Genomic DNA, 24,177 nt, shown 5'->3' with positions numbered 1-24,177 from the left:
AATTTTACAAAACTTTATTAATATTTATTAACGAGCGTAGATTCGTAAGAAAAGCAAAAGGCCCCAAATGTCAGAATTCGCAACTGCTGTTTTATTGTAAGCACGGCCGAAATCCACTACTCTCCCGAAACTGAAAATATGGCGATGGATTTCAACGATGTGCTGGATGACATAGTGTTGGCCGAAGAAAAGTGCGTTTTTTGATTTCCTCTTCCTAAAATTTCTTCACATTCCCGCGGTAATCACTTACAGGGTGCTTTATGTTTACACTTAGGTTCGCATGTAACAATTCTCCGTGGCCTGAAACGATCAGAAAGCTCGTGCACTAATGCTACTGTACGCCACGGTTAGCTAGCATTGGTTGGAAAAACATTTTACGCATATTATTTATTTCCCTGTGGCCTTCTCTCACACGAGCTCACTCCTTGCTTTGGCCCAAATATTGACCTTTCTAGAGGACCAACCAACTATGTGAACCGATTTTGTTTTCGGTAATCGATTGTGTCAACAGATAGACACGCTAGGTGAATGGGGTACCTGTCAGCTTTAATCTGACGGATCGAGTTGCTCACCCTTCGATACATATGCCATGTTTTTTGTTATTCTGTTTTGTTTTTGTCACCAGGCGTTCCTTCCACTCCTTGCGCCGCTGTAACGTGTGCGGAGAGTGTGTGTGTGTCTGCGTGTGGTATGTGCGCGGGACCGTTGTGAAACCTAAGGACTCGCTCCGAAACTGATTGTTTTCACCTCGGGCTACTTTGGCGCTAAGAAAAAAAAAAAAAGTACGACTCCTAGGAACCTCGAACACTCCACATCAAGAAGAAATGGAATTTCAGAGGTGGGTTTGTTTCGCGTTAAATAATATAGCGCGTCTCAATGGTTTCGCTTTTCACGTTTTCTTTCTTTTTTTTTTTTTTAAGTCGCACGCATTTTCTTTTTTTTTTTTTTTGCATTACATAATGTTGTTTCATGAGTCCTATACCGGTGTACAGCGACTGTTTTTCCCACTTTTCTTTTTCCTTGCTGGACACTATGTCCTACGGTCTAACGAGCACTTTCTTATCGTGATACTGTCGTCAGTGGCGCGACAGTTTGTGTTTGGGGGAGCTTTGTTTCTCTATCTTTGGCTATTCACCTTTAGTGTTGTCTGCAAAAATGCGTACAATGTGCCTTTTTATATTTCTTTCTCAGAAGGCTCGGGCATTTGATAGGAACTTTCGCTATGTGACCAATACTATACTGTTGTAAATGGCACGGGGAGACAAAGACTCAAGGAAAGAAATATAATCACTGGAACTCGGAGTACCAGTGACTTTAGAAATAAACAGACAGGACTGCTTTATGGTATTAATATCAGCTAACATCTTAATTGGTTTCTGGTTTCAGAATGGTTTCAAATCAAGAGCAGTTAGGAGTCGTTGGTATCAAGGTTGTACTACGGCACGGTGTAATTCTCTTTTAGGGGCAGTTCCAACATTTGAGCTACTGTGAAGTCTTCTGTCGGAAATTAGCATATCAGAGAGATGCTTTTTTGTTGAAGGATAGCCATAGTTCATGAGTTACATGAGTTACTGATTTTTCTTATGGTGTCATCTATATTATAAATAATCAGTTGGGCCACAGTTCAACCTTTTGCTAAAGTTTTGGTGGGAACAGGGACTGAACATGTACACATAAAACCTTGATTCTTCGGCATGTCCATTCCTGTCAGCTGCATTGAAGCACTAGCTGGGACATGGTTTCATCCTTGTCAAGCATCCTTTAACTTTATTTGGTTATACTAAAAGAATTTAATTAAAATTGACTACAGATTACCTGCAAAGGAAATCTGTCTTAAAAGGTTCTGAGCAATCCTTTCTGGGGTGAATGCAAAATATATACTTCTCTACAACAGGTGTTCTGGCACAAGAGAACGGGATAGGTGGACCATAGGTAAAAGGGTCAGATTGGTCAACAGTATTAAAGGAAAAGTTATTTTAGTGTGTTATGCTTTTCATTATCCTCCATAGTAGTCAGAAATTTACCTCCAAGCCAACTAGAATCTCTCTGAGCTGTACCTTGAGAATATTGTGTATATTTCAAATTAATCAGCTACATTAATTCATTAATTAATTATCAGCTTTTCTGCTACAGTCAGGTTTATAGTGTAATTACTCCCCTGTTGTACTACTGCTGCATATTCGGGGCTTCTGTGATCCAACACGCTTTTTGCAACAATTTTTTGGGAAATGGTCGTTTTTTCTTGTTTGTTTTTTTTTTTCGAGTCTGCAAAAACTAAGTTGGATATATTTACTGGGGTCGGTTCTAAATTAGACTCGACCTAGACAAAATTTTTTTATTTTTGTTCTCACTGTACCTTTGATTCTTTTTGTTCATCACCGTCGGTTGGCTCAGGGGTCGACACCCTAAACCGAAACACAGCTATTCCGAAGAAGGCCCTCCCATCGATGCCAGGTAACTGTGTGCCGGCATTCAGTCACTGAACTTTTTGCTCTGTCTTTCTGTACCCGTTCTCGGAAGATAATTAGGCCTGTCCAGAGCTTTTCGTTGATTGACTCTGGTTTTGACTTGATAAAGCTTTGCCTGCAAATGTTTAATTTTGATTGCTTTTTCTCTTTCTAGTGTGCATAGTGGTTATTACCTACTTCGAGCACTCATACTTTTTTTGATGGCTCTTTGCCATTTGATTGCACTTTGCATGATATCAGTTCCTCATTCAAAAGAGGCTCTAAAAGGGGTACTGGCATTAAACTCGCAACGAGCCAGTATGTATGTGTAGTTTGGTTTTATTGGTACGCATTGTCCAGAAAGCACTGAAAGAGGAGCATTTAGTTTAGTAGTCTACAAACTTTTCCGACATTCAGTAAAGCAGTACTGCTACTGGTGATGCCCCTACTGATGGAAATTTGTCTGGGGAGTAGGTGTAGGATATATATGGGTAGGATATATATAGTAGGATAGTATAGGATACAGGTACAGGATACAGGTATAAGATATAGGTATAGGTAGGATATGTATATTATAGGTAGGATATGTTTGCCAGCCTGCATTATGACCATTTATGTTGCTGCAGTAATGATATATGACAGTATAGAAAACCAGTTATTATTTATTGCAGTGTAATAAATTATATTCACAGTTAGAGCAAATAGGATCCCAGTCATTTCTTGGCGGTAAAAAAGTAAAAAAAAAAAGAGCACACCAAAAAAAAAAGCCAAATTTCGGAAAAACATTTTTGTCAGTACTCTTTTGCAGATCCCTCTTGGTTCACCTGAAGATACCATGCATGTCTACTTTCTTGCTCTTTAGTTTAGTCATTCATTACCTGGACTGCAATATAATACCAGCCATATATTTCTGCTGGGCTTTTCGTGCCTCTCACTTTGAGGCTCAGACTGGCATGTCATCAATATTCTGGCACATATTTACTCTGAATTGTCTTTTAATCTCCTTTGACTGAAGAATTGTGCTTTCTGCATGACCTGCACGTAGGCCTTCATTTTTTTTTTCTTTTCAGTAGTGTTGTAATACCGTCCTTAGTGTTCCTAGTAATTCCTTTGTTTTGTTTCCAATGCATGGTTTCTTCTAACTTTGCCTCAGTTGTGGGTAGTGACTTGCTTGAAAAGCAGCTGCACTGTCTTTTGTAGCTTTTTCTTCTCTGAAAGCTATGTTCGGATACATTTTATGTCTCCTGGCGAAGATTGCATGGGTATTGTGAGTCGTCACAGTACCAACAAAAGCTTTTATGGTACTTCTGCATTTTGATTCAGTAGGTACTTTTGGGCTGCTATTCCAGCTTTTTTAACTACTTTTGGATTTTCAACACCACTGTTTTTCACAGTGCATATTTTTGGTATTACATGGGAACATTTTTTTAATACTGCATCAACAATGTGATTTTTTTTAAATTATGTGGATTTCTTTGCATTGTTAAAGCCGAGATGTCTTTTCATTTTTTGAGGGCACGCTGAAGTCTTCTTCACTCGCTTTTTTTTTTTCTTTGCTGTTTTACATGCACCGTAGCCCTGTAGTCTCATCAAGCACTGTCTTTCTTTTTTGTCCCTCTTTCTCTTTTTCCCTTCCACTCTGCCCTCCCTTGTGCACCTAACCTTTTCTTCCCACTTCCGCTGACCCCTCACACTCTGCTATCTTCACCTTCCCCTCCTCATCAACGCATTAGGCCTAGGGTTTATCCCAAACCTAGGCATAGCAACTCGGAAGAAGGTCCGGCACCTGTCGATCAGAGGTACGCCAGGGAAGCTCGGTCGTCTTGTGCACCATTGTTCAGATTTTACTTGTGATTTCTTTACAGCAGCGGCAGTTAAGGGCATAACTTCCAACCCTGCGTTATTGTTGGCATGACGAGGAAGGGAAATGAAGAGCAAAGGAAAGAGGTGCCATTCGCTCTGCTACGGACCTGTGGCGCCCTCTGTATTCAGTGGTGCTTTGCTGGCCAGAGAGGGCGCCATTACGTTGCGGGGCCAACAGTACTGAATACTGCAATAAATGGGTGTTGTAACTATCAGCAAGTTTTTCTTGACCTCCTGACATATGGAGCACATCTGAGCTTTGTACAGAACAGGGCAGAGGACAGTCATCAAAGCTTTTCTGGAAAACTGAATGCAGAGTGAAGATTGGGATAAAGGCTGTGCTATCAGCCAGTGCTGCAGTCTAGGATTTGGGCCAGTCCTCGCTGGGATGTGCGTAACAAATATTTTGGGTGTACAAGAATTGGCATGCTTTCGGGCATGTTATACGCATTTTTTGTCTGGGTAGATTTGGCCTATTTCTTTTGTTAGTTTCTGCAAATGAAGGTATACACTTATAATGTGAAATGGTGTATTTCGTTGGAAACAGCAAGGGAGGACAGAAAAACTACGCAACGACTTGTAATGAAGCCAGTTTGTAATTTGCAGCGTTCTCTTATTGCTTCCAGGGGTTACACATAAAAAATTTAAACAAAGAGGGGAATGAAAATTAGGACGACACTTAAGCTCCACCTTAAGAGTGCGGTAAGAGACAATAGTAGCTATGGCCCCCTGAGGTGCTTCCGCATTGAAAAATCAACATAGATATGCAGTTTGCACTACAACACGGACGCGCCATCTGTCTTGGCAACTACGTATCAGGTCTTATAGTTCCGGTGGCCATCACATGCTGGCGCAACATGTTTTTGCCAACACGTTTTTGACTTGCCTTTGAAATCTCTCTTTCACAGTAGGGTATGGTGACAGCATTTCACCACAACGAGCCGAGTACGCTCTTGCATAAATATTTGACAGGAGCGTAACGACTCGGCAGATAACATAAAGGAAGTAAGCGGCATTAAGTTATCATTTCATATAGATGACTATTTTGAGGAGGAAGCCTGAGTATGATAATAACACCTAATGCTCAGAGGTGTAATGAGAGAAGTATAGATGATAAAAGGTATACAAGTTGATATGGTGGTTAATTTAAAGGGACAGAATGCACAACAAGGGAAGGAAAACACATTTTCAATCCACTGCATGGATATGATAATAATTGGGCTGTCATGGTGGCTGTAGTTCGAACACAGTTGGGGTTATCAGATGTCTTTACCCTGCAAGAGCGAAACCGAGCTGGCAATAATGGCTCGGTCGTACTTCTGCACTTAACCAACTGTACTTACTTGGCTGCTAATACGCTGACGTCACATTTGGTGACAAGTTTCAGCTATCTTTTCACCGGGACTATTGTGAATAAAATAATAATAATAATATTTGGTTCACAGGAAGGGAAAGGTGCAGTATCTGTCACACTTGCTATGTGGACACTTGAACCGCGCCGTAAGGGAAGGGAGGAAGGTGGGAGTGAAAGTGGAAAGAGAGAAAGGTGAGCCGTAGTGGAGGGCTACGGAGTAATTTCGACCACCTGGGGATCTTTAACGTGCGCTGACATCGCACAGCACACGGACGCCACTTCGTTTCGCCTCCATCGAGACGCAGCCGCCGTGGTCGGGTTCGAACCCGGGAACCCCGGGCAGTAGTCGGGCGTCTTACCACTGCACCACCCCGGCGGGGCGACTATTGTGAAGCAAGTTCTATTTTCTGGTATGATGTTCTAAGCTATTGGGGCCTCCAGTTAGGCGCGCTGTTAAATGTGGTCCAGCATAAAGCGTAGCAAGCAAGTTCTATTATCTGGTATGATGTTCGAAGCTATTGGGGCCTCCAGTTAGGCACGCTGTTAAATGTGGTCCAGCATAAAGCGTAGCAAAGCAACACTCCATTTAATATTTATTTTTATGTAGTGTAAGGGCAGTACATTGGGGATGGGAGAGGGTGAGGCAATAAAATAGGATTTAAGCGTGAAGAATGAATGCGCAGCAATACACATGCTTTAGTATGTTTAGTCAATACACTACTCATCATAAAGGCTGTGTTAGGATGTCATGATCTGAGCTCTTTCAGGCCATATTTGAGTGTTTAGGTGAAGATTTTCAGCAAAGCATGCTGCAGCAATCCAGCATGAAGCCCACCTGAAAACAAGTATTTTTATTTCTTTGCTGCTGCTGCTGCTCCGAGAGGCTTGAATGCTTGTAATGTTATTCCTTTTGTGTTGCTCTTTACGGATTTGCATTTGGAAGGATCTGAGATGGGAAGAAAAGCAAGCTTGGCAGAGCTAGAAATTACTTGGCATTCCTAACTGTCAGCAGCATGGTATCATTATGCTGATACTAGTGAGCACAAAAAGTGATAACACCACAAAGCTGGGATCTGTGGGCACTTAGTATTGAAAGGCTGGCCAGCCTCTTAAAATTTTTGTTTCACTCTTTGCTACCACAGGAGATGGAATCTCTGCTGGCTTCTAACAGCAACTATTGACCGTGCGGAGAGAGAAAGGCAGGGAGTACTAGTTTAATAACACGTTAAACGTTTCATACTTCCTCTGCAGCCTTACCTTTCAAGGTGTCATGCCAAAAACGCAAAACATTCGTGTGGGGCATGACATTAACCGAATTATTCACATTGTGCGCTATATACGCTATAACAAGAGGGGTAATAAGACCGACACTACAGTGTGACCCTGCGAATACAACGGAATGTGCTACATGCTCAATATGAGCTGCAATTCACAAGATATGGTAAGAGCTCAGTTTTCGAAACACTGTGAACCCAGGCACTCGAGAAATTAAGGGAGGCGGCAGTCATTGCAAAAAAGCGAAGTACACCAAATGTTTGAGGTAATTGAATGCTCTGTGTGAAAATGTGTCGATTGAGTAAAAATTAGTAATTTGAGCGAGTTCACTTTAGACACATTATAAGTTATATCAAGCGTAATTGTATTTGCCTGCAGTAGTGCTGTGGAACTAAAGGAAATGCCTTGTTTCTTGTTTTTTGGTCGGCCAGTGCCTCTCATCTTTTACTGTAATTACATACTATTTCACTGGTATTAGATTAAAAAATTGTCGTGGATCCCGTCATGAGTGAAGGTGATATACAGTATCGGCGACATCCATTCTTTGTTGTTTTAAAATATGTTTCCTGACAGCGTTTCTTTTTCAAGCAGTTAATGCCAACGAAACGTCCTTGCTCGTTGCATTTTCTACAGTCAGCTCTCAATAATTCAAACTGGAAGGCGACGTAAAATATGCTTAATTTAATCAGAGTTTGAGTTGAAGCCTTTTTGACTTACCTGGTGTTGGTGAGGCTAGTTAGCATTAGTTCAGAGAAACTTGTGGTTTGAGTTAATGAGAGTTGGCTGTGAATACATATCTTTGCTGCACATGCAAGCTGACTTGCGTCTCCGATTTCTTGTCTCGGAGTGGAAGGAATGCTTTGGTTGCTTTACAGAAGTGTCGAGACTGAAAGCCAATGCAGTTTTCACTCTGTGTCATAGGTGTCGCGTAACACATTCTCTGCAATTCAAATAAATGCGCAAGAAATGAAAGTAGTAACACAAGCAGTGTACTGCCCTGGTTGTCCCCCCATTTCTTGCGCATTTGTCGAGCTTCGAAGTGAAATGTTCAGAGAAGATGAGTCAACTTGCGATTGAAAGTAGCACTAACCTTTATCGTGCTTTTTGTCAGCCGTGCGCTGCTCGTGTGGAGGCCGTTTTCATGACTGGCATGCCTGTAGCTCACAACGCTTGTTCTCGATGCAGATATCGGCAGATGGGCTTTACTCGTGGTTTCAGCCTCGGAGAAGAAGTTGGATGGAGAGACGGCTATCAACTCGGATTGCAGAGGGGTGCCCAGATTGCCACTGAGGTTTGTCTCTTGATGGGTTTTGTTGGACAGGGTAGCATTCACTTTTTTTTCTGGGGTGCCAGTGTAATTAGTTAATGCTGGATACGCTAGTTTGACAAGGAAGTATAGCTTGCGGGAATGGAAAATTATAACAAGCTGATACTGCCTAGTGTTGTCAACATTAGGCGAATAGCTTGTGCCGCCTGGGTTACAGGTGAAAATATTTTAATGCACATTCATCTGTTAGGCTATGCTGGTAGCCAAAGGACAGGGTTAATTTAAGTATTATCAGAGAGGCCTTTGACCTGTGCAGACACAGGTTGCTGCTGTTGGTGATGATGATGATGACGAAACCCAAAAAGTGAAGTCTGGATATGTGTTGCCTGCTATGGCCACCAAAATGAACATCGTGATGCCTTTGTATTGGGCCTCAGTTTTGCTAAAGGCAATTGAAATTTCCACCTCTACCCTTCTTAACTTTTCTGATCTACAGTAGCTGCTTATACCTAAATAAATCCTTGTCAGCTCTCCTTGTCAGCTCTATGGACTGGAAGCAAATCTTTGGCCTGCAAAAAGAGTAATCACTCGGTGTATTCAGTTCATTTCAGCAGCTGCTTAATTACCCAGTCCTCTTGTGCTAAATTAATTGGAAGAGTTAAAGAAGAAAAGCTTCCCTGACAAAACAAGTCTTTGTATGTAAGCAGAGTGGTTTGGTGAATGCATTTTTCTTTTCTTTTTTTTTCTTTTGCTGTCGGAGTGTGTCTTCATAACCTCTTGTGCATTCCTGTGCATTGTTTCAGCTGGGGTTTTATCAAGGGTTCGTTCATGCTTGGATCACAGTTTTGGAGCGTGAAGAGATTGCGAAGCAGAGGTGTGTTCTCTTCGGCTGCTCGGGGCGCTCGCAGGCGCCTCCCCTGCCAGGGGGCGCTTTCGAGTGGCCCGTAGCGTATGGACGAGGTAGCTGTGTGGTTGCGACTTGAGAGTGTCTAATTTGCCCTTTGCGCTGCTTTCAGAAAAATGGTAGCCTTAAAGGCCCTTCTTGAGATGACGAAGAACTTTCCCCAGGTCAACATAGCAGATGAGGACATGTTTGAGAAGCTGCACAAGATCCGAGCTAAGTTCAAACAGGTGAGGGAGAGCAACATGTCTTTTTGTGGAGATTGAAATGCAGTGGACGATGTCAAGTGAACGGAGAAGGAACAACTGTGTTTTACACAGTTCTGGGATTATTAAATAGAGTGCATGTCTGTTCTAATACCCGCCGGTACTGTGGTGCATTCACCGATTACACTCGCATCAGCCCACACCTCATCATCACCTATCACTACCTTCTCTTCCCCTTCTTCAGAGTTGCAGGTCAACCTCTGTGCAGTTCTAGTCTATCAACTCATCTGTCTGTTTGTCTGTCACTCTTCCTTTCTCTCTGTCTCTCTAACATATACGTATATAAACTGGAAGTTTGGGAACTTTACTGTTGAACGAAAGCAACTATCCATAATGTGCTGAACTTTTTATTTGTAGTGGAAGTACCATTCAGAACTTTCTGGCATCTTGTTTTAAACCTAGGAGGTTCCCTCTGGATCCTGTGGAACCATGTTAAGGCGAACGCCTTTAGCAGCTCATAATTGGTGTCCGCAGAAAGTGTGCATAGAAACTGTGCATGAGATGTGTTGGCGAGATTCAGGGGAAAATCGGCATGGTCCCGATATATAGTGACCGATAGTTATGGTAAATAATAATAATCAGTAATGAGAGAGAGGGAGAGCTCTCTCACAAACAAAGAGTGAGAGGAAGAGGGTCTCCATAGAGAGAGAGGGAGAGACTCTCCCTCTATCTCTCCTTCTCATTATCTCTCCCGCTACCCTTCTCTAAGGTATTTTACGGGATCCGAACTTGGAGTTTGCGTTGTTTACAGAAGTGTTTTTTTCACCCTCGCCTCACGTCACTGATTGATGGAAATGACTGAACCGCAAGTGGTGGCAACCGAACTGACATCCGGTTCCAGAGGGCAAAAATGGTGAAAACAGCATTCTTCTGAAAACAGCGCAAACTCAGAATATGGGACCAACTTATATGTTCCATTGTGTAGGATTTTTTGTACACGATAACCTATCATAGCTCATTTTCAACATGATTACCGTAAAAGCCCGCATATAGTACGAACCCGCGTATAGTACGAGGTGCAATATGAGGTAGCGAAAATGGAAAAAAAAAGTTTTCACCCGCAAATAATATGAGGGAAGAAGGCCTTTATTTTCACAGCATCTCGTTTTCACTCGTCGTCCGTTTCAATGTCAGAAGACAGTGAAACGTGTGACAGTTTGTCGGACAGCTCTTCCCACGAGAACTCGTCCTCTGTGCCGTCCAGTGCATTGGAAATTGCACACTTTTTAAACGCCCGAACGATGAGCTCCTCAGGGATGGTAGCCCATGCGTCCGCGATCCACTTGCAGAGGACTGCTGGAGAAGCCCTCTTCAGTCGCCCCGATGGAGTCACTTCGGGGTCTCCCGACCTCTTCCACTCAGCGTAACAGCATTTCACGGCGTCTTTAAAAGGCTTGTTTATGCATACGTCGAGCGGTTGCAATTGCGATGTCATCCCTCCTGGGATGACGACGAGCTCGGTGCGAGATTCGCGTAGCAGTCTCTTGACAGAGTCTGCTAGGTGGCAGCGGAAGGCGTCCAACACAAGGATTGACAATAAACCGAGCAGTGCTCCAGGCCGCCGACACCATACGGACTTTATCCAATCCAGGACTAAAGTCTCGTCCATCCAACCTTTGTCCTGGCATCGGATGACAACATTCTTCGGAATCTGCTCACCTTTTGGCAAAGTTTTCCGCTTGAACACTACGTAGGGTGGTAGCTTGCGGCCATCCGCAGTGCACGCCAACATTACGGTCACCCATGTTTTTTCATTTCCGCTCGTACGCACACAAACTTGCCTGCTGCCTTTTTCATGCACTGTGAGTGCAGAGGGCATGTCTAGGTACACCGGAGTCTGATCGGCGTTGCCGATCTGGCCCAGCGGAAAGTTCACATTTTTTCGCAGCGATATAACGTACCGCTGAAACGCCACAAGTTGCTCCTCATAGCTTGCGGGTAGCTTCTTGGATATTGACGTCCTTCGACGCAACGAAAACCCAGTGCGGTGCATATACCGAGACACCCAGTGCCTACTGGCTTTGAAATCGCTCCGTGGGATGTCTTTTTCCGCTGCGATCTCTCTTGCCTTTGCTTGGAGCAACTCGATGTTCACAGGCAGATGTCGTCCACGCTGTTCCAAGGAGGTCAGGCCTTGCTCAATCTCCGGATATGCTCCGTTTTTTGGCCCCCGCTTTTCTTTTGAAAGCAGCTGAATATTGCTTCCGTGGACCCGACATTGTCACTGACATGCGCGCTTCGCCTAGTCGATGTCCAAAATGGCGACAATCGCGACGCATCAACAGAGAAAGAAAGGTAGCTGACGCCACCACTAGACGGCGCATCCTTCGTTGCAAACCTTGATGATGATATTTCCGGGCTGTAACGAAACAAGAACTACGAACTTGGGGCTGAAAATTTTGGGACCCGAATATTGTCACCAACACACGTAGCAAGCAGCACAACAATCGAGCTGGCCCTTTTTAATCAAGCGAAAACTCGAGCGAGACGAGGATGACGCTCAGCCACGCGCCAAGACATTCGGCCACTTGGTGGCACTAGAAGATAGGCAGCGGTAAAGCCCCTCAATAAACTAAAAGTAGCGCCAACATGTGAAGTTTGCCGCCCGCCCCCTCTCCTGCGCTCTCCTTCGTCGTTCGACCCTCTCATTGGCCGAGCGCTGTCACGTGCGCGCGCGCGCTTTTTTTTTTGCTGGGCGTGCAGCTTCCTCCTTTCCAGCGGGGCGGGCGGCGCGCGCGCGGCACATATCGTCGTGTGTTTTGCTGCCACGCGGACTGCTACTAAATCGTTCCCGCTGGCTATTTAATTTTTTTTTTTCAAGCATGTTGCGCTCTTTGGCCGGCGGCTGATAGAAGCACGGTGGTGAAGGCGAGTTCAACCAACGCAGACATCGCGTACAAATTGTCACGCACTTACAGTTGAAAACGGAACCGTTTCAGCGCAAAATATATAAAAAAAAGCTGCTACCACGCTTCTCAAGTTTCACGGTAGCTTACAATTCAGTCCAACCTGCAAAGAAACCACACAGACTGCAGCTTCCGCCGCCTATAGTTAATTTGATCTGCAGCTGAAGTTGAAAATACATGGAAGACAGCTGCTGCCACACTTCTCAAGTTTACCGGCAGCTCGCAATCCAGTAAACACTGCAAAGAAACCATACACAGACTATTCCAAAATTGTTCCTCTCCGCCGCCTAGTTACAAATTTTATAAAGCATGCCGCTGAGTGGCCAAAGTTGGTGAACTACTGACACACGGAGATAACGGCGAGTTGAGCCAACGCCGAAATCGCGTATATGTGGTGTATGACACTCACAGCTGAAACTATTCTGGCGGGAAATCCCTGTCAACATTCGGTAATTATGTTTCAGCAGTGAGTAATATGTTAACCTGAACACACTGCGACAAAATGCAAGGCTCTGGTGAGACCCGGCGCACGGCCGCCTCGATCGGCGCGCGCGCGGCGCTGATCGAGACGGCTGTCAAGGGTGCCTGCTCCGGAGAGCGCGCGCTAGTCGCGCACCCCGTAGGTGGAGCCACGGTTGAAATGAGAGAGGAGGAGCGGCGCCGCCGGAGGAGGAGAGAGGAGATGGCGCTACTTTTAGTTTATTGAGGGGTTTTAGGCAGCGGCAATATAGTACGAGGCGGAAATTTTACATCCTAAAATTTTGAAAAAAACCTCGTACTATATGCGGGTTTTTACGGTAACTCTGCCGTTCTACTGAGTACTCTAATCAGGGTTGATACACTTTTGGCATATCTAGCCTTGGTCATCTTGGACTGCAAATTGATGTTAGCTCAGATGAAAGAAGCAACGCTTCTGGTAGTCGGTGCATATACCACTTAAAGTGGTATATGCCACTTGGAATGGTACCACTCGACTAAGAATGGAAAGCTGGGCCAGTTGGTTCGACATTACCAAGGGTGCAAACAAAGTCAGGTTTCCATTCAAGGTGTAGTGGCATTCTGAGGAAGGTTGTTACATCGTTCAGAGTGGTGCAACATTTCTGGAAAAGGTGTGACTTGCCTTGCAGAGCAGTTTCACTGAGGTGCCCGCGAAACTGGCCACGGTAAAGGAGGCCATAGCCCTCTTGGAAAACCTCAACCTCTGTGGTTTCTAAGGCAAAGCCTCTGTGGTTTCTAAGGCAGAATGTTGGGAGCTTCGTTTGTGCTTTATGGTTAAAGGACTATAAGCCTGGTTCACTATTTGTAAGTATTGTTTCCTGTAAGGGGTCTTTGCAAAACTCAGTGTTAAGGGCTAAATGAGGAAGTGTATATTGTTTTTTTTTTATCGTGCATTCGTTTGACTTTCCACATGATGTGCCCTTCGCCACGTGGCTAACATAATCATTCTCCACGGCATCCAGGTTGTGTCGATACTGAACATCAACACGCAAGAGTCTGAACTTCACCCGGAAGGGGAGCCGTCATCGCCACGACCTGAAATGTCCTTCTGATGACCTTTGACCTCCGGGGAGGCACCCGCAGAGGACGGTGTGGGTAGCGAAAGCCCCGAAACTGAGGAGGTCCCACCTGTGGCATCATCGCCTTCGCCGCCTACAGAGGCTGCACCTGCCGTCGCCGCTACCACTGCCGCTGTCGCCGTCACATTGTCGTCGCCCCCCAATGCTCAAAGAGCGACGCCGCACCCCGTAAGACCTCAGCGGCGCCGGTTCTCCGCGCCAGCTTCGACGAGCTCGACACAGCCATGCTCTGTACTCTGAGCATGGTGACATCTTCGTGGACAGTTTTGGCTTTGACTCGACTGGCTGGAATGACAGTTCTTCCGATAACTACTGACGGGGGCGAGACTGAAAGTAAAGAGCGCACAGTAAGTTGTGGTGGTGGTCGTTATGGAAGTGAGGAAAAGAGAAAATTGGAAAAGAGTTCAGAATAGAACTTGCTTCTGTAAATGTCCACAGACAGCCAGAAGCATTGGGACTGCTGAGAAAGAGCGCTGATCATTTACTGTTGAAAGAAGTGGTGAATACAGTGGCTTGATAGCAGACAAGAAATTCTCAGACTTTTCTCTGGTACAAACATCATAAATGTAGTTACATCATGAAGCTTTCCCGCAGTTGCTTGTCAGGAGATATGGCATTTGTCATTGCATTTTTTGCTGCTGCGTTTGTTATTGGAAATCGCAGTTCCATCGCAGGATACTGAATTGAATGATTGGCATTGAGCCAGTTCTTATAGTGACTTCAGGATAATTCATTTTGTGCTCAATTTTGTGTACTGCCGTTCCCCGAAAACAGCAGCAACGGAAGTGCCGGATGCGTCACTCAAAAATAAAACAACATTACATTTTGTTCGAGCATGAAGCGCAGTACGGAAATTAAAATGAAATATGAATAAAATAGTTTGATGAATTAAAATTACTTAATGTAAAGTGCATCCGTAAAGTAATACATCGGTGGCGTCCGTTGCGCCATCTGTGCGACATTGAGTAAGTTAACCTGAAAAATCACTGCTACGTAAATCCTTTAAAAAGAGTTTAAAGCTTGTTAAAAGGCGATTGTTGCTGAGAGCTGTCTCTGAACGCGACCTAAATAAAGGTAACATACACTCACTGAAGACAGGAATTGATTACGATGAAGGTAATTGTATAGTGTAACCGTTGTCATATCGTCACATCCTTACTGCGTTTGCTGCTGGTTTTGCTGTTATTAAGAATGAAAAAAAACATGGTATTATGCAACCTAAAGGGAAACATACCCCAGGAAATATGTTCGTAATTTATTTGAATGTTGCAAATTTAAAAATAAAAAATTTTACCCACAGGAATTGACCACATGCCTTACAATCAGTACATGGTGTGAACGGCGTGAATCCATTGCGCCGCAGAAGCGACGGGTTGTGCGGTTTTTAAATGCGCTCTTATTCATCTTGATTCAACGTACTGAAGTTGGCGCGACGGATGCAACTGGCATGATCAGAGAATTACTGCAAGCAGTTTTATACCAATAAACTATTTTATTGCGTATGCGTTTTAGTTTATGCACATCAATGCATGCTAAAAAAAAACATATAGCTTTATTGACTTCCTTTTTGCTGTTTTATTTTTTAGTGACGCCACCCAGGGGCACTTCCGTTGCTGCAGTTTTCAGGGAATGGCAATATGCCTCAATTTTAACGAGTTTTTGTTGCATTTTGGGAAATGGTACTGATTCTTCTGCGCTGTTAGTTGCCAGTGTGGGTGACCACCGAGGAAAAGTGGAAAACCTGCAAATTTGGAGAGAGCTTTTTTTTTTTTTTTGCAAAGTGAGTGACATGGTCAGTGAATGAAAAAAATGAAAACTAAATAAGGCCTAGTTAAAAATCTTGGCAAATATAAAGTCTGCTTTTAGAGCTTGACGAAGCAATGCAGAAGGCACACCAATAGAAGATTGGTGCTGACTGCCTCCACTTCTCACAGTCAAGTGAGCCTTTATTTATAATACTGCAGTGAAAGAGTGGAAGAAAAAATCATCACAAAAAGTTCATTATGCAGATGAAAAGGTAAAGGTGACATCCTTCTTTAATTAGTTTTTCACTTTGCTTTGGTTTGCTCATATTCGGCTCTGTATTTATTGTTACATTAGACACTGCTTGATAAAAATTCTTTTGTGGTTAAGTTCTTTGGCTTTCTGTGTAAAACATTTTTTTTTTATCCATTACAATTTATTTTATGATTTGATGCCTTTCTTTTTCACTGTGATTTTCGACACTGTAATGCTAGAATTATCTTCGGAATGTTTTCTAGAGCACTTTGTAACTTTAGGTGATGCTTTGTTTTGATTTCTGCATCTTTTCAGCAAGGATGCATGCTTGTTATTTTTATTACCCAGCTTTTTGGCCAAAGTGCCACGTTTAAAAGACGTCTGGTGGCTCTTGAAATATTTCTCACGCATTACTCATTGTGCATCTTTGCTTTCAGTTGTATTTTCTTGTAGCGTATAACAAATCAGTTTTGCTCGACGGGTAGCGGCTTTGGCTGCAATTTCGTGCTCACTTGGCTGATTAATAAAGTAGGCAGTCAGAAGTCATTTTTCCGTAATGGTTGTGTTTTTTCATTTTTGATCTTCTTGAACTCCAAAAGTATGAACTAACTGGCCTGATCATCTTGCCAAGAACGATGAAAAATTTGTTTGCATGGTTTCGCAGAGAATTCATGTGACAAGCAATTCCTTTCTGTTTTGTGTTGTCATTTCAACGGGTACAAGCATTATTAAATTTCGTTTCTGCATCTGTTCTAGTTTCCTCGCAGTGACTGTATTAAGGCACAGACATCTGGGTTATTGGTGTTTGTGAGTGGATATTATCTCTGGAGGACAGCAGGGATTTTATTTTTTGAGATATTGGGGAATCATCGGGAAACAGTTCTAGCATGGTGAATATATTAGTGCGAGAGCATCAGGCACTTTACAAAGCTATACATGCTAAATGTTGAATGTTGCCAAGTGCTTGCCAACCTGTGAGCTGCATGCCTCTGGGCACAAATGCAGAATCACGAATAAGCTTGTAGGAAAGCAAGAACTGCATTTTTTGTTAGTTTGGTTGAGTAAAAAGTATGTTTTTTTTTAACATTCTTCCAAAATACCTATTTTTCTGTTTGTTTTCTCGTGTTATTTAAATTGTATAGGTGTGCACAGGGTTGGCAATATACATGGTAAATAAACGTTATGCCTGCTTATGTTATTTAGTTGAAGAAAAGTCGACAAGGTTAATGAAAACTTTGTCTCATTTTGGGTACAAAAACTGGCAGAGTAGCAATTTCTTAGATTGGATAATGTATCGTCGATCTCATTTAATGAATGTTGTTCAGTACTGTATATTTTGGCGCAGCACTAGTTACCAGCTTTGCGTTTCGTCACCACACAAGTCATCGTAGAAGCATTGAACCATCATTGCTGGCTTTACTTCTATGCCTTACACAGGTGTCCACTGTGAAGCATTTGTTGGTTCTACATGATCTGTTCTTTGAACTGTGAATGGGTCCCACTTCTCTCAAGGGTCTCACAAATGTAACAAACAGCAGTAGCCGTAGTTTTACACAATGCTGAGTGCCCAAAGCACGGAGGTGTCTTGTCCTATTGTGAAACTGTCGAGTTTCTGTTGTAGTTCAGTCGTAACATATGTTTGGCACCCGCTACTGCTCATCACTGTCAGGTGTTGGCAAAAAATTGCATCCTAGCTTGATTCTAAAAATCTTGGCTTGCATGCCGCAAGCCAGCGTTACAATTTGTATCAAGCATGGTCACACATGGAAGTTTGGGAAGTGTGGCATGCAACATTTTACTGCAAAGTGTAATGGTATGTTGCACTATCTGCCCATCGCCACTGCAGCTGCATTGAAATGCCATGTGTTTTGGGTACAACTTCAGCTTGTACTAATGGGTTAATAAAATGAAACACTATGCGAATGCTTCATAGTGATGACTTATTATAGGTTAGGAAGGCGGTAGAAAGGATGACTAAGATGGATATGCATGCACATTTTCGTGTAGTTCTTTCTTTCCATGCCTTCCTAGCCTATATTGTAGCTATACTATGTCACATTGAGGCTGTGTTTCATTTATTGGGCAGTTTTGTGAATGAGAGTTAACGCAGTACCAAAACATTGAGGATCTCTTCGCGAGGAGCTTTTTTTGTAGTCTTTGGACAAAAGGGGGGGGGGGCGAGGAGATCAATGATGGAAGGGTGTCAGAGTATAAAACAGTTTCTAATAGAATGCTATACCCATTGTTACGGAAAACATTTGAGTTTATCAAGGTCACAGACAGGTGTGCTTCAGGGCTAGGCCGTGAACCTGGGGCCGCTGCTGTTTTTTGTACCACCAACTGCGCCCTGACGCGTGATGTCATTGCGAGGCTCTCCCCGTACTTCCCTTGTGCCAGCGTGTACAAGGACATGTATGCACGTCTTTATATGGAAACTCTCCGAGCTGCTGTGTCAAAACTATATTATATACATGTTTATGTATATGTATACAGACTGCCTTTTTTCTGACGAGACCCATAGTACACTGTGAGCTCAGTATGTATCCACTGCCTCACGTTTGCCTGTGCGGGTGGTATGGCAGCTGAAGTAGCTTAACTGCTAACATGTACAAACATTTTACACACTTCGTGCTATCACCGAATGGTTCCCAGACTGTTTTTTGCTGCCAGAAAGAGGGCTTGGACTCAATGCCTGCATAAGTATTGCTTCCCAACTGATGTGCATCATCAGCTTTGGCTAGGGCACATTGAGCTGCCATCGGGAAGTAGAAGTGATGTGCGTCACGGCCTGAAACTGTGAGCGTTTTTTCTTCTTAGTGTTGCAAAAATTAGAACACATACTTGAAAAGCTCTTGTGATTCTAAATAGTAATTGTGGATCCCATCTCTTCCTGTGGAGGAGAGAAAGAAGACATTTTCGACCATCTCTACGAACTGTGATTTTTTTCATTCCCTTTGTTGTTCTTTTGAAATTCCATCTCATCATTGGCCTCGTGGTGGACTGCCACCAGAACAGGTGACTTGATCTGGCTATGGTTGCTGGTTCGAACCCTGGGCCAGAATGAATTTTGGTCCGTTTTAAAAGACTCGGGCACAATTAAGTGATGCTTATTTTTAGGCATATAGTTCTTGCAGGTTCACATCTTCTGTAGTGTTTGGGGAGAGCTTCAACTATCATATGCGACTATAGCTGAAGAAAGATTATTTGTTGAAAGCAGCAAATATGACAACAGGATAACTAGTATGTTCCAGCATCTGCACTCACGCTTAGGTTTGTGTGCCCGTTTTTTTACTTCTTGTGAAGTTTTTATTTGTGGTTTGTGTTTCATTGATGCCTTATAACAGTTGGTACTTTAGTTTGTACCTTAAATAGTAATTTCTCTTCTGTCTTCAGTAGATGATTTGGCAAATTGCGGTGTGCCAATAAAATCCACAGCACTTTGCTTCAGTGCAACACTCTTCAGCCACAGATCGCTTTTCATTTTGACATCACTGCTTGTTGTGCATAACGCACTTTTGTAACGAGAGGTTCCATTGCCGTGTGGCAAGGCAATTTGTGTGCTTCTCTCTGGGCCAGCCTCCACTTCTGGCATGTTTCTGACGTGTTTCTGACGTGTTGCATTGTTTCTTGTCTGACGTGATGCACCTTGTTCATGCGGCCGCTGCCACCGCACTGTTTTCTTTCTCTGCACTTGCTCTCTGATAATGTGCTCAATAGAGCTGGTTGTACTGTACTGTTGGTCATATTCTTTCGTGCACTGTGGTGATGAAGGTTTGTGTGCATGTGTAGTAGTCTTGTGGTCGTGTTTGTTTTCTATGGGACTTAATTCTTCCGGAGAGAGGCCTGGAACATTGTACTCACCTGACAGGTTTACGCCTTTTTGGCGTCATCAATTTTTTGTTACTGTGGCAGCATCAGGGCGCACTTTTTGGCTCTGTAGAGTCGTTATCGTAACACAAAAGACATTCGGGTGGCGCCCTCTGTACACAGTAGCACAAACTAACGTTTGCACCACTCGCACCTGTGCATGCAGAGGGCGCCGTGTGGCAAAACGGCACGTTCACCGTCACAAGCAGTTATTGAATCTTTCTTCGCAAAAGCACGGTTGTCGTTGATCAGTTTCTTCTACTGCTTTTTGCCTGGATTAGACTGGCCATTTGGCATATAGTTTTTTTTTTTCCATGCATGACTCCAGCTTTTTTGAGTTGATAAAAAATTTTGCTTATAATAATATACAGAGTCATGAGCAAAAGTGGTATACAACACTCAGCCGGTGATGGAGCTCCGGAAAATTGCATCTAAACATCATTTAGCGAATGAAACAGTGGCAATGGCACATGCATGTTGATAAAATGGACCACCACAATTAGTCGTTGCTAGATGGCATTGAAATGCAGTTTTCCCGAGCTTCGCCATCAGCTGCATGTTGTATATCACTTTTGCTCACGACTGTACAGTTCCGTACAGTCGTGTAGCTTTACACACAGTGGTTGAGTTGCGAGAACGAAAGGATTAGTTATTCAGAATATAGAATGATAAGCTTGTTAGCATTTTCTTTAGTTATATAGTCATGCAGACAGATTTTAGAATCGGCATTTAAATTATTTTCTTTGAAGTCCAAAGCACTTTGTGCCTCCTAGAAAACAGTTATCCACAATCTCTCGGACACTTATTTACAAGTCCAGACGATTTCACTGTTACAGTTTTCAGCCATCTTGCCAATTTGTGCATAATTTTGTTTACCCTTATAAGAGATAAACAGCTGGCGTTTTGTGCTTAAAAACTAGTATCTTTTCTTCACAACTCTGGGATACCTAATTGTAAATAAAATTAATACTAGTAATTGCAAGCAGTGTTTGAAAGGGTTAATAATTTAAAGCTTTTATTTCATGACCAACTGCCACAACTGTGAAAGCTTTCTGTTGCCGTTAAGATACCTCAAATTACTTTGATGTTGGGGATAAGCAATATGTCTAAGGTTTGTTATATTGCGCATTACTAGTGCTGTTTGTTGTCCAGCGTTAAAAAATTTCACATTCCACTCTCTCTTTTGTGAGGCCATTACCAATGTGCTCCGACACCTCTCCGGCAGTGTTAAGCCTTCTTTGCTCCATAAATTGTTGATGAAGTGTTATCTGCTCTTGCTGCTTAACAATTTGGTGCAACCAGCAGCAGTGGCATTCTCTTAACCAGTGCACCACGTAAGAGGCAGTGGATGAAACAGTATTGTCTACTTCACTGCCACATTTTGCACCAATTTGCCGTGTACACAATATGAGTACAAAAGCGTGCATGTGTGTAAAGCGGCTGTACGAACTGGAATGGCCCGATCGCTTCAGTAGAATTTGATCCGTTTGTCGTAGCTTTATTACTTGCATTAGCAAAAGGTTCCGTTGTTCTTTTGATACCGCAATTTTTCACCGAAATTAACTTGTGGTGTGATCAAAGATGAGCAGCAAGAACGCTAATTCTCCTAAGGAAGTTTTACATTTCGTACGAGTATAGTAACTTTGAAGGAGACCGTAAAAAAAATATTTACTGAGGTTATAAAAACTGTGCCAGTGACCAATATTCTTACACGTAAGAAACGGTCATGATTACATCAATTGGGCCCACCCGATGAAAAGGCTCGCCCAGATTTGCTGTTCTGTAAGAACAGAAAGGGGCAGTTGACAAAATTCACCGAGGTGTCGCTTTTATTGGATTTAGGCATCAAGTTTTAAAAGATTGGTTAAAAGGCCCACAAAGAGTTTTCAAATTTAGCTCCGCGAATACTCTAAGAGGACACCTCAGCAGATTCCTTGCATTTTGATGGTTCCTTTAAGTTGATAATAAAAATATCTATCATGGCTGTCAATTTACATGCAGATGGTGTTAGAACACTAAATTTAATATTTTACATTCACAATACTTCATTCATTTATTTATTGAATACGTCTTTATTGTTAAATGCATCGTAGAAATGACTTTTCTTGAAGTTTTCTGGCAAAATTTTTATTGGAGCTGAACCTGTGGAAGTGGGTCTGCTTTGCTGTCGTTCTTTTAGAGCTGAATGCCCTAAAGCTTGAATAGCTGCTATGTCTTATTGATTATTGATGTCTGGCATATTGATGCAATAAGGACTAAATATGGGTAGCCGTGCATGATGTTTTAACTTCGAGCCAGTAATGACGAGCGCCCAGGGAACTTTTTACAATTCTGCATTTCCTCGTCGTGTTCGTGTGGTTAAAACGGGAAGGAAGCTAAGTCACAGAACTTGTGGTAGCACCTTTGCGGTTGGATCCCAATTTGTTTGACTTGTTGCACGTTAACATGAAGCCCGGATTTGTGTCAAGTGTGTTGAATGTGCATTCTTCATGCAAAGATTGTAAAGCTTGTACCAGACACGTTAGGCGCTGAAAATCTGTTGTCTAGCCTACAGCATCATTTCTTTTTTTTTTATATATATACTGCATTGCTGTGAAGGCATTTGAAAGTCCAAGTGACCGCCAAAGCAAATAGAGCATGGTGTAAATGTGGTCATGTCTATCCAACAGAACTTTCGAAGCTTAGTGTATTTATTGCAGTGTGATGTATGTAGAGTGTTGGAATGAGGCTGCTTGCTATTTCCGGTTTTGTATGTACAGTCTGTCAAAAATAGTGGTCCAAGGGATTCGCTTCTACGCCCGTTAACGAGGCTCCTGGAAGTAATACTGGAATATATATTCGGAGAAGACTGAGGATGAGATTTGCCATATACGAGATTTTGAGCGCTGGAGATGCGCAACGAGCTTCGTTATGGGGCTTAGAAGCAAATCCTTTGGGCCGTATATTTTTGACAAAGACTGTACTCATACATTTCTCTGTTCGGCCTCGCATAGGGAAAGAAAATGCATTACCTATTTTTTGTTCTGGTGCGATGCCTTCACTGAGCGATTATATACGCAAACTTTTTGAGAGGCCTGATATATCAATAAGCGCTTGGTGTTTTCACAATAATATCACTGTGCACAGTTTGTCATGCCATTGCCGACGCATTATCACAGTTTCGTCCCCCATTTCCAGGTTTGGCTATTGTGAGCAGTTAGCATTAGTAAGGACAGTGATGAGAACTGGAAGCACTGAACTGAAAAAATGCTCTGGATAGTGTGATGTTGCTGTTACAGCTTTGTAACCAAACTCGTGGTTGTACTATAGCGTACTGCACTGTTAAGCATGACACCCTTTTCTAGCTTTGACTGCAGTTATCGAGCCTGTAAACCTTGTTGCATTTCAGTATTCGTACATGCCCTACTCAAGGAGCACTCTGACTTCGGGAAAAAAAGCGGAAAAAATCTTTATAACGGCGAGATTTTTTTTTTAACAGCAAAGGGTTTTCTCGAATGCCGCGTGGTAACACTATGGATGGCTTCTGGTGACATCATTGCGGCCGCAATGTTGCTGAACAAACCTCTTCGTTGAAATTTACGCATCTTGCTTCAGTTCAGTTCAGGCGTTCAGTCGTGTCCGACTCTTCGTGACCCTATGGACCATGTCACGCCACGCTTTCCGGTCTCACGCATCTTGCTAGTCATCCTGTTTTGCGCTGTAGACACTGCAAATGGAGAACCATTACGACCTGCATGATGTCCCGAGCTAGTCATCTGTAGAGACCATGTATTAGTCAAGGAGGGTACATTTACATCTCTGTATGATATAGCTTAACGTTTCCATTGAAAAAAAGTTCTAGGTCTCACGTTCTGTATAGAAACTAGGTGGAAAGGGATAATGCAGCTCGTGTCTCTAGAAAGTACAACTTAAGCGGTTCATCATATACGGCATGATGCATTTACAGCATAGAAAGCACTGTATGTACTATTGGGGTGTCTCCTCTATAGTATTGTTTCTGTCAGTCGTAGTTGAAAGCTTGAGCGGGCTTTCATACGGGCTCAAGTGCAGAATCTGTGAATTCCGAGCTCATTCTATGCTCACCTGCATTTTTGGCCCCAACAGGTTGGCATTTTGTTTTTGTTGTATACAGGAGCTTGCTACACTCGTTTCGAATAAGGAAGAGATTTAAAAAGATGTGATAAAATGTTGCCGCTTGCTCAAATTCAGCCTTTAAATCTTCTCATCTGCATTTGTGAACTAGTGAGTACTATACTGCATTTCAGTTTTTCCACTAAGTAAGCCAAAGCATTCCAGATGCTGCAGTAGGTTTTGACCTTTCTGATGCAGAGAGAGCACATCTGTAGCTTATGTATCTAGGATGGGCTTTGTTATGCTTCTCTCTCTAAGGTGGTTCTGTTTTCCTTTTATGGTGTGGATGTGGCTTTCCTGGCTATTGAAGTCCCAAAATTTGCGC

At 43.0% G+C, this 24,177-nt stretch overlaps 1 protein-coding gene across 3 annotated transcripts; it reads left to right on the top strand.

Moving 5' to 3' along the window:
- Positions 1-94: 94 nt before the first annotated feature.
- On the top strand, positions 95-17,771 carry LOC146173644 (protein LTO1 homolog). 3 transcript variants are annotated; one of them, XM_084583712.1, is made up of 8 exons: positions 107-191; positions 626-838; positions 2,395-2,454; positions 4,181-4,246; positions 8,125-8,230; positions 9,010-9,080; positions 9,223-9,337; positions 13,740-17,771. In XM_084583712.1, exons 2-8 carry the CDS (start codon positions 825-827, stop codon positions 13,827-13,829), a joined length of 522 nt encoding a protein of 173 aa, XP_084439838.1. In that variant the 5' UTR covers positions 107-191; positions 626-824; the 3' UTR covers positions 13,830-17,771. The 3 variants fall into 3 exon arrangements, with proteins under 3 accessions (XP_084439841.1, XP_084439838.1, XP_084439839.1); XM_084583713.1 differs by lacking the exon at positions 4,181-4,246; XM_084583715.1 differs by lacking the exons at positions 626-838; positions 2,395-2,454; positions 4,181-4,246 and having other exon boundaries at positions 95-191.
- Positions 17,772-24,177: the final 6,406 nt, after the last annotated feature.

The sequence above is a fragment of the Amblyomma maculatum genome, chromosome 11, assembly GCF_055883805.1.
Source record: "Amblyomma maculatum isolate TAMU_Amacu chromosome 11, ASM5588380v1, whole genome shotgun sequence".
NCBI lineage: Eukaryota > Metazoa > Arthropoda > Arachnida > Ixodida > Ixodidae > Amblyomma > Amblyomma maculatum.
The sequence above is the reverse complement of the archived record's forward strand: the minus strand, read 5'-3'. Positions and strand labels throughout refer to the sequence as shown.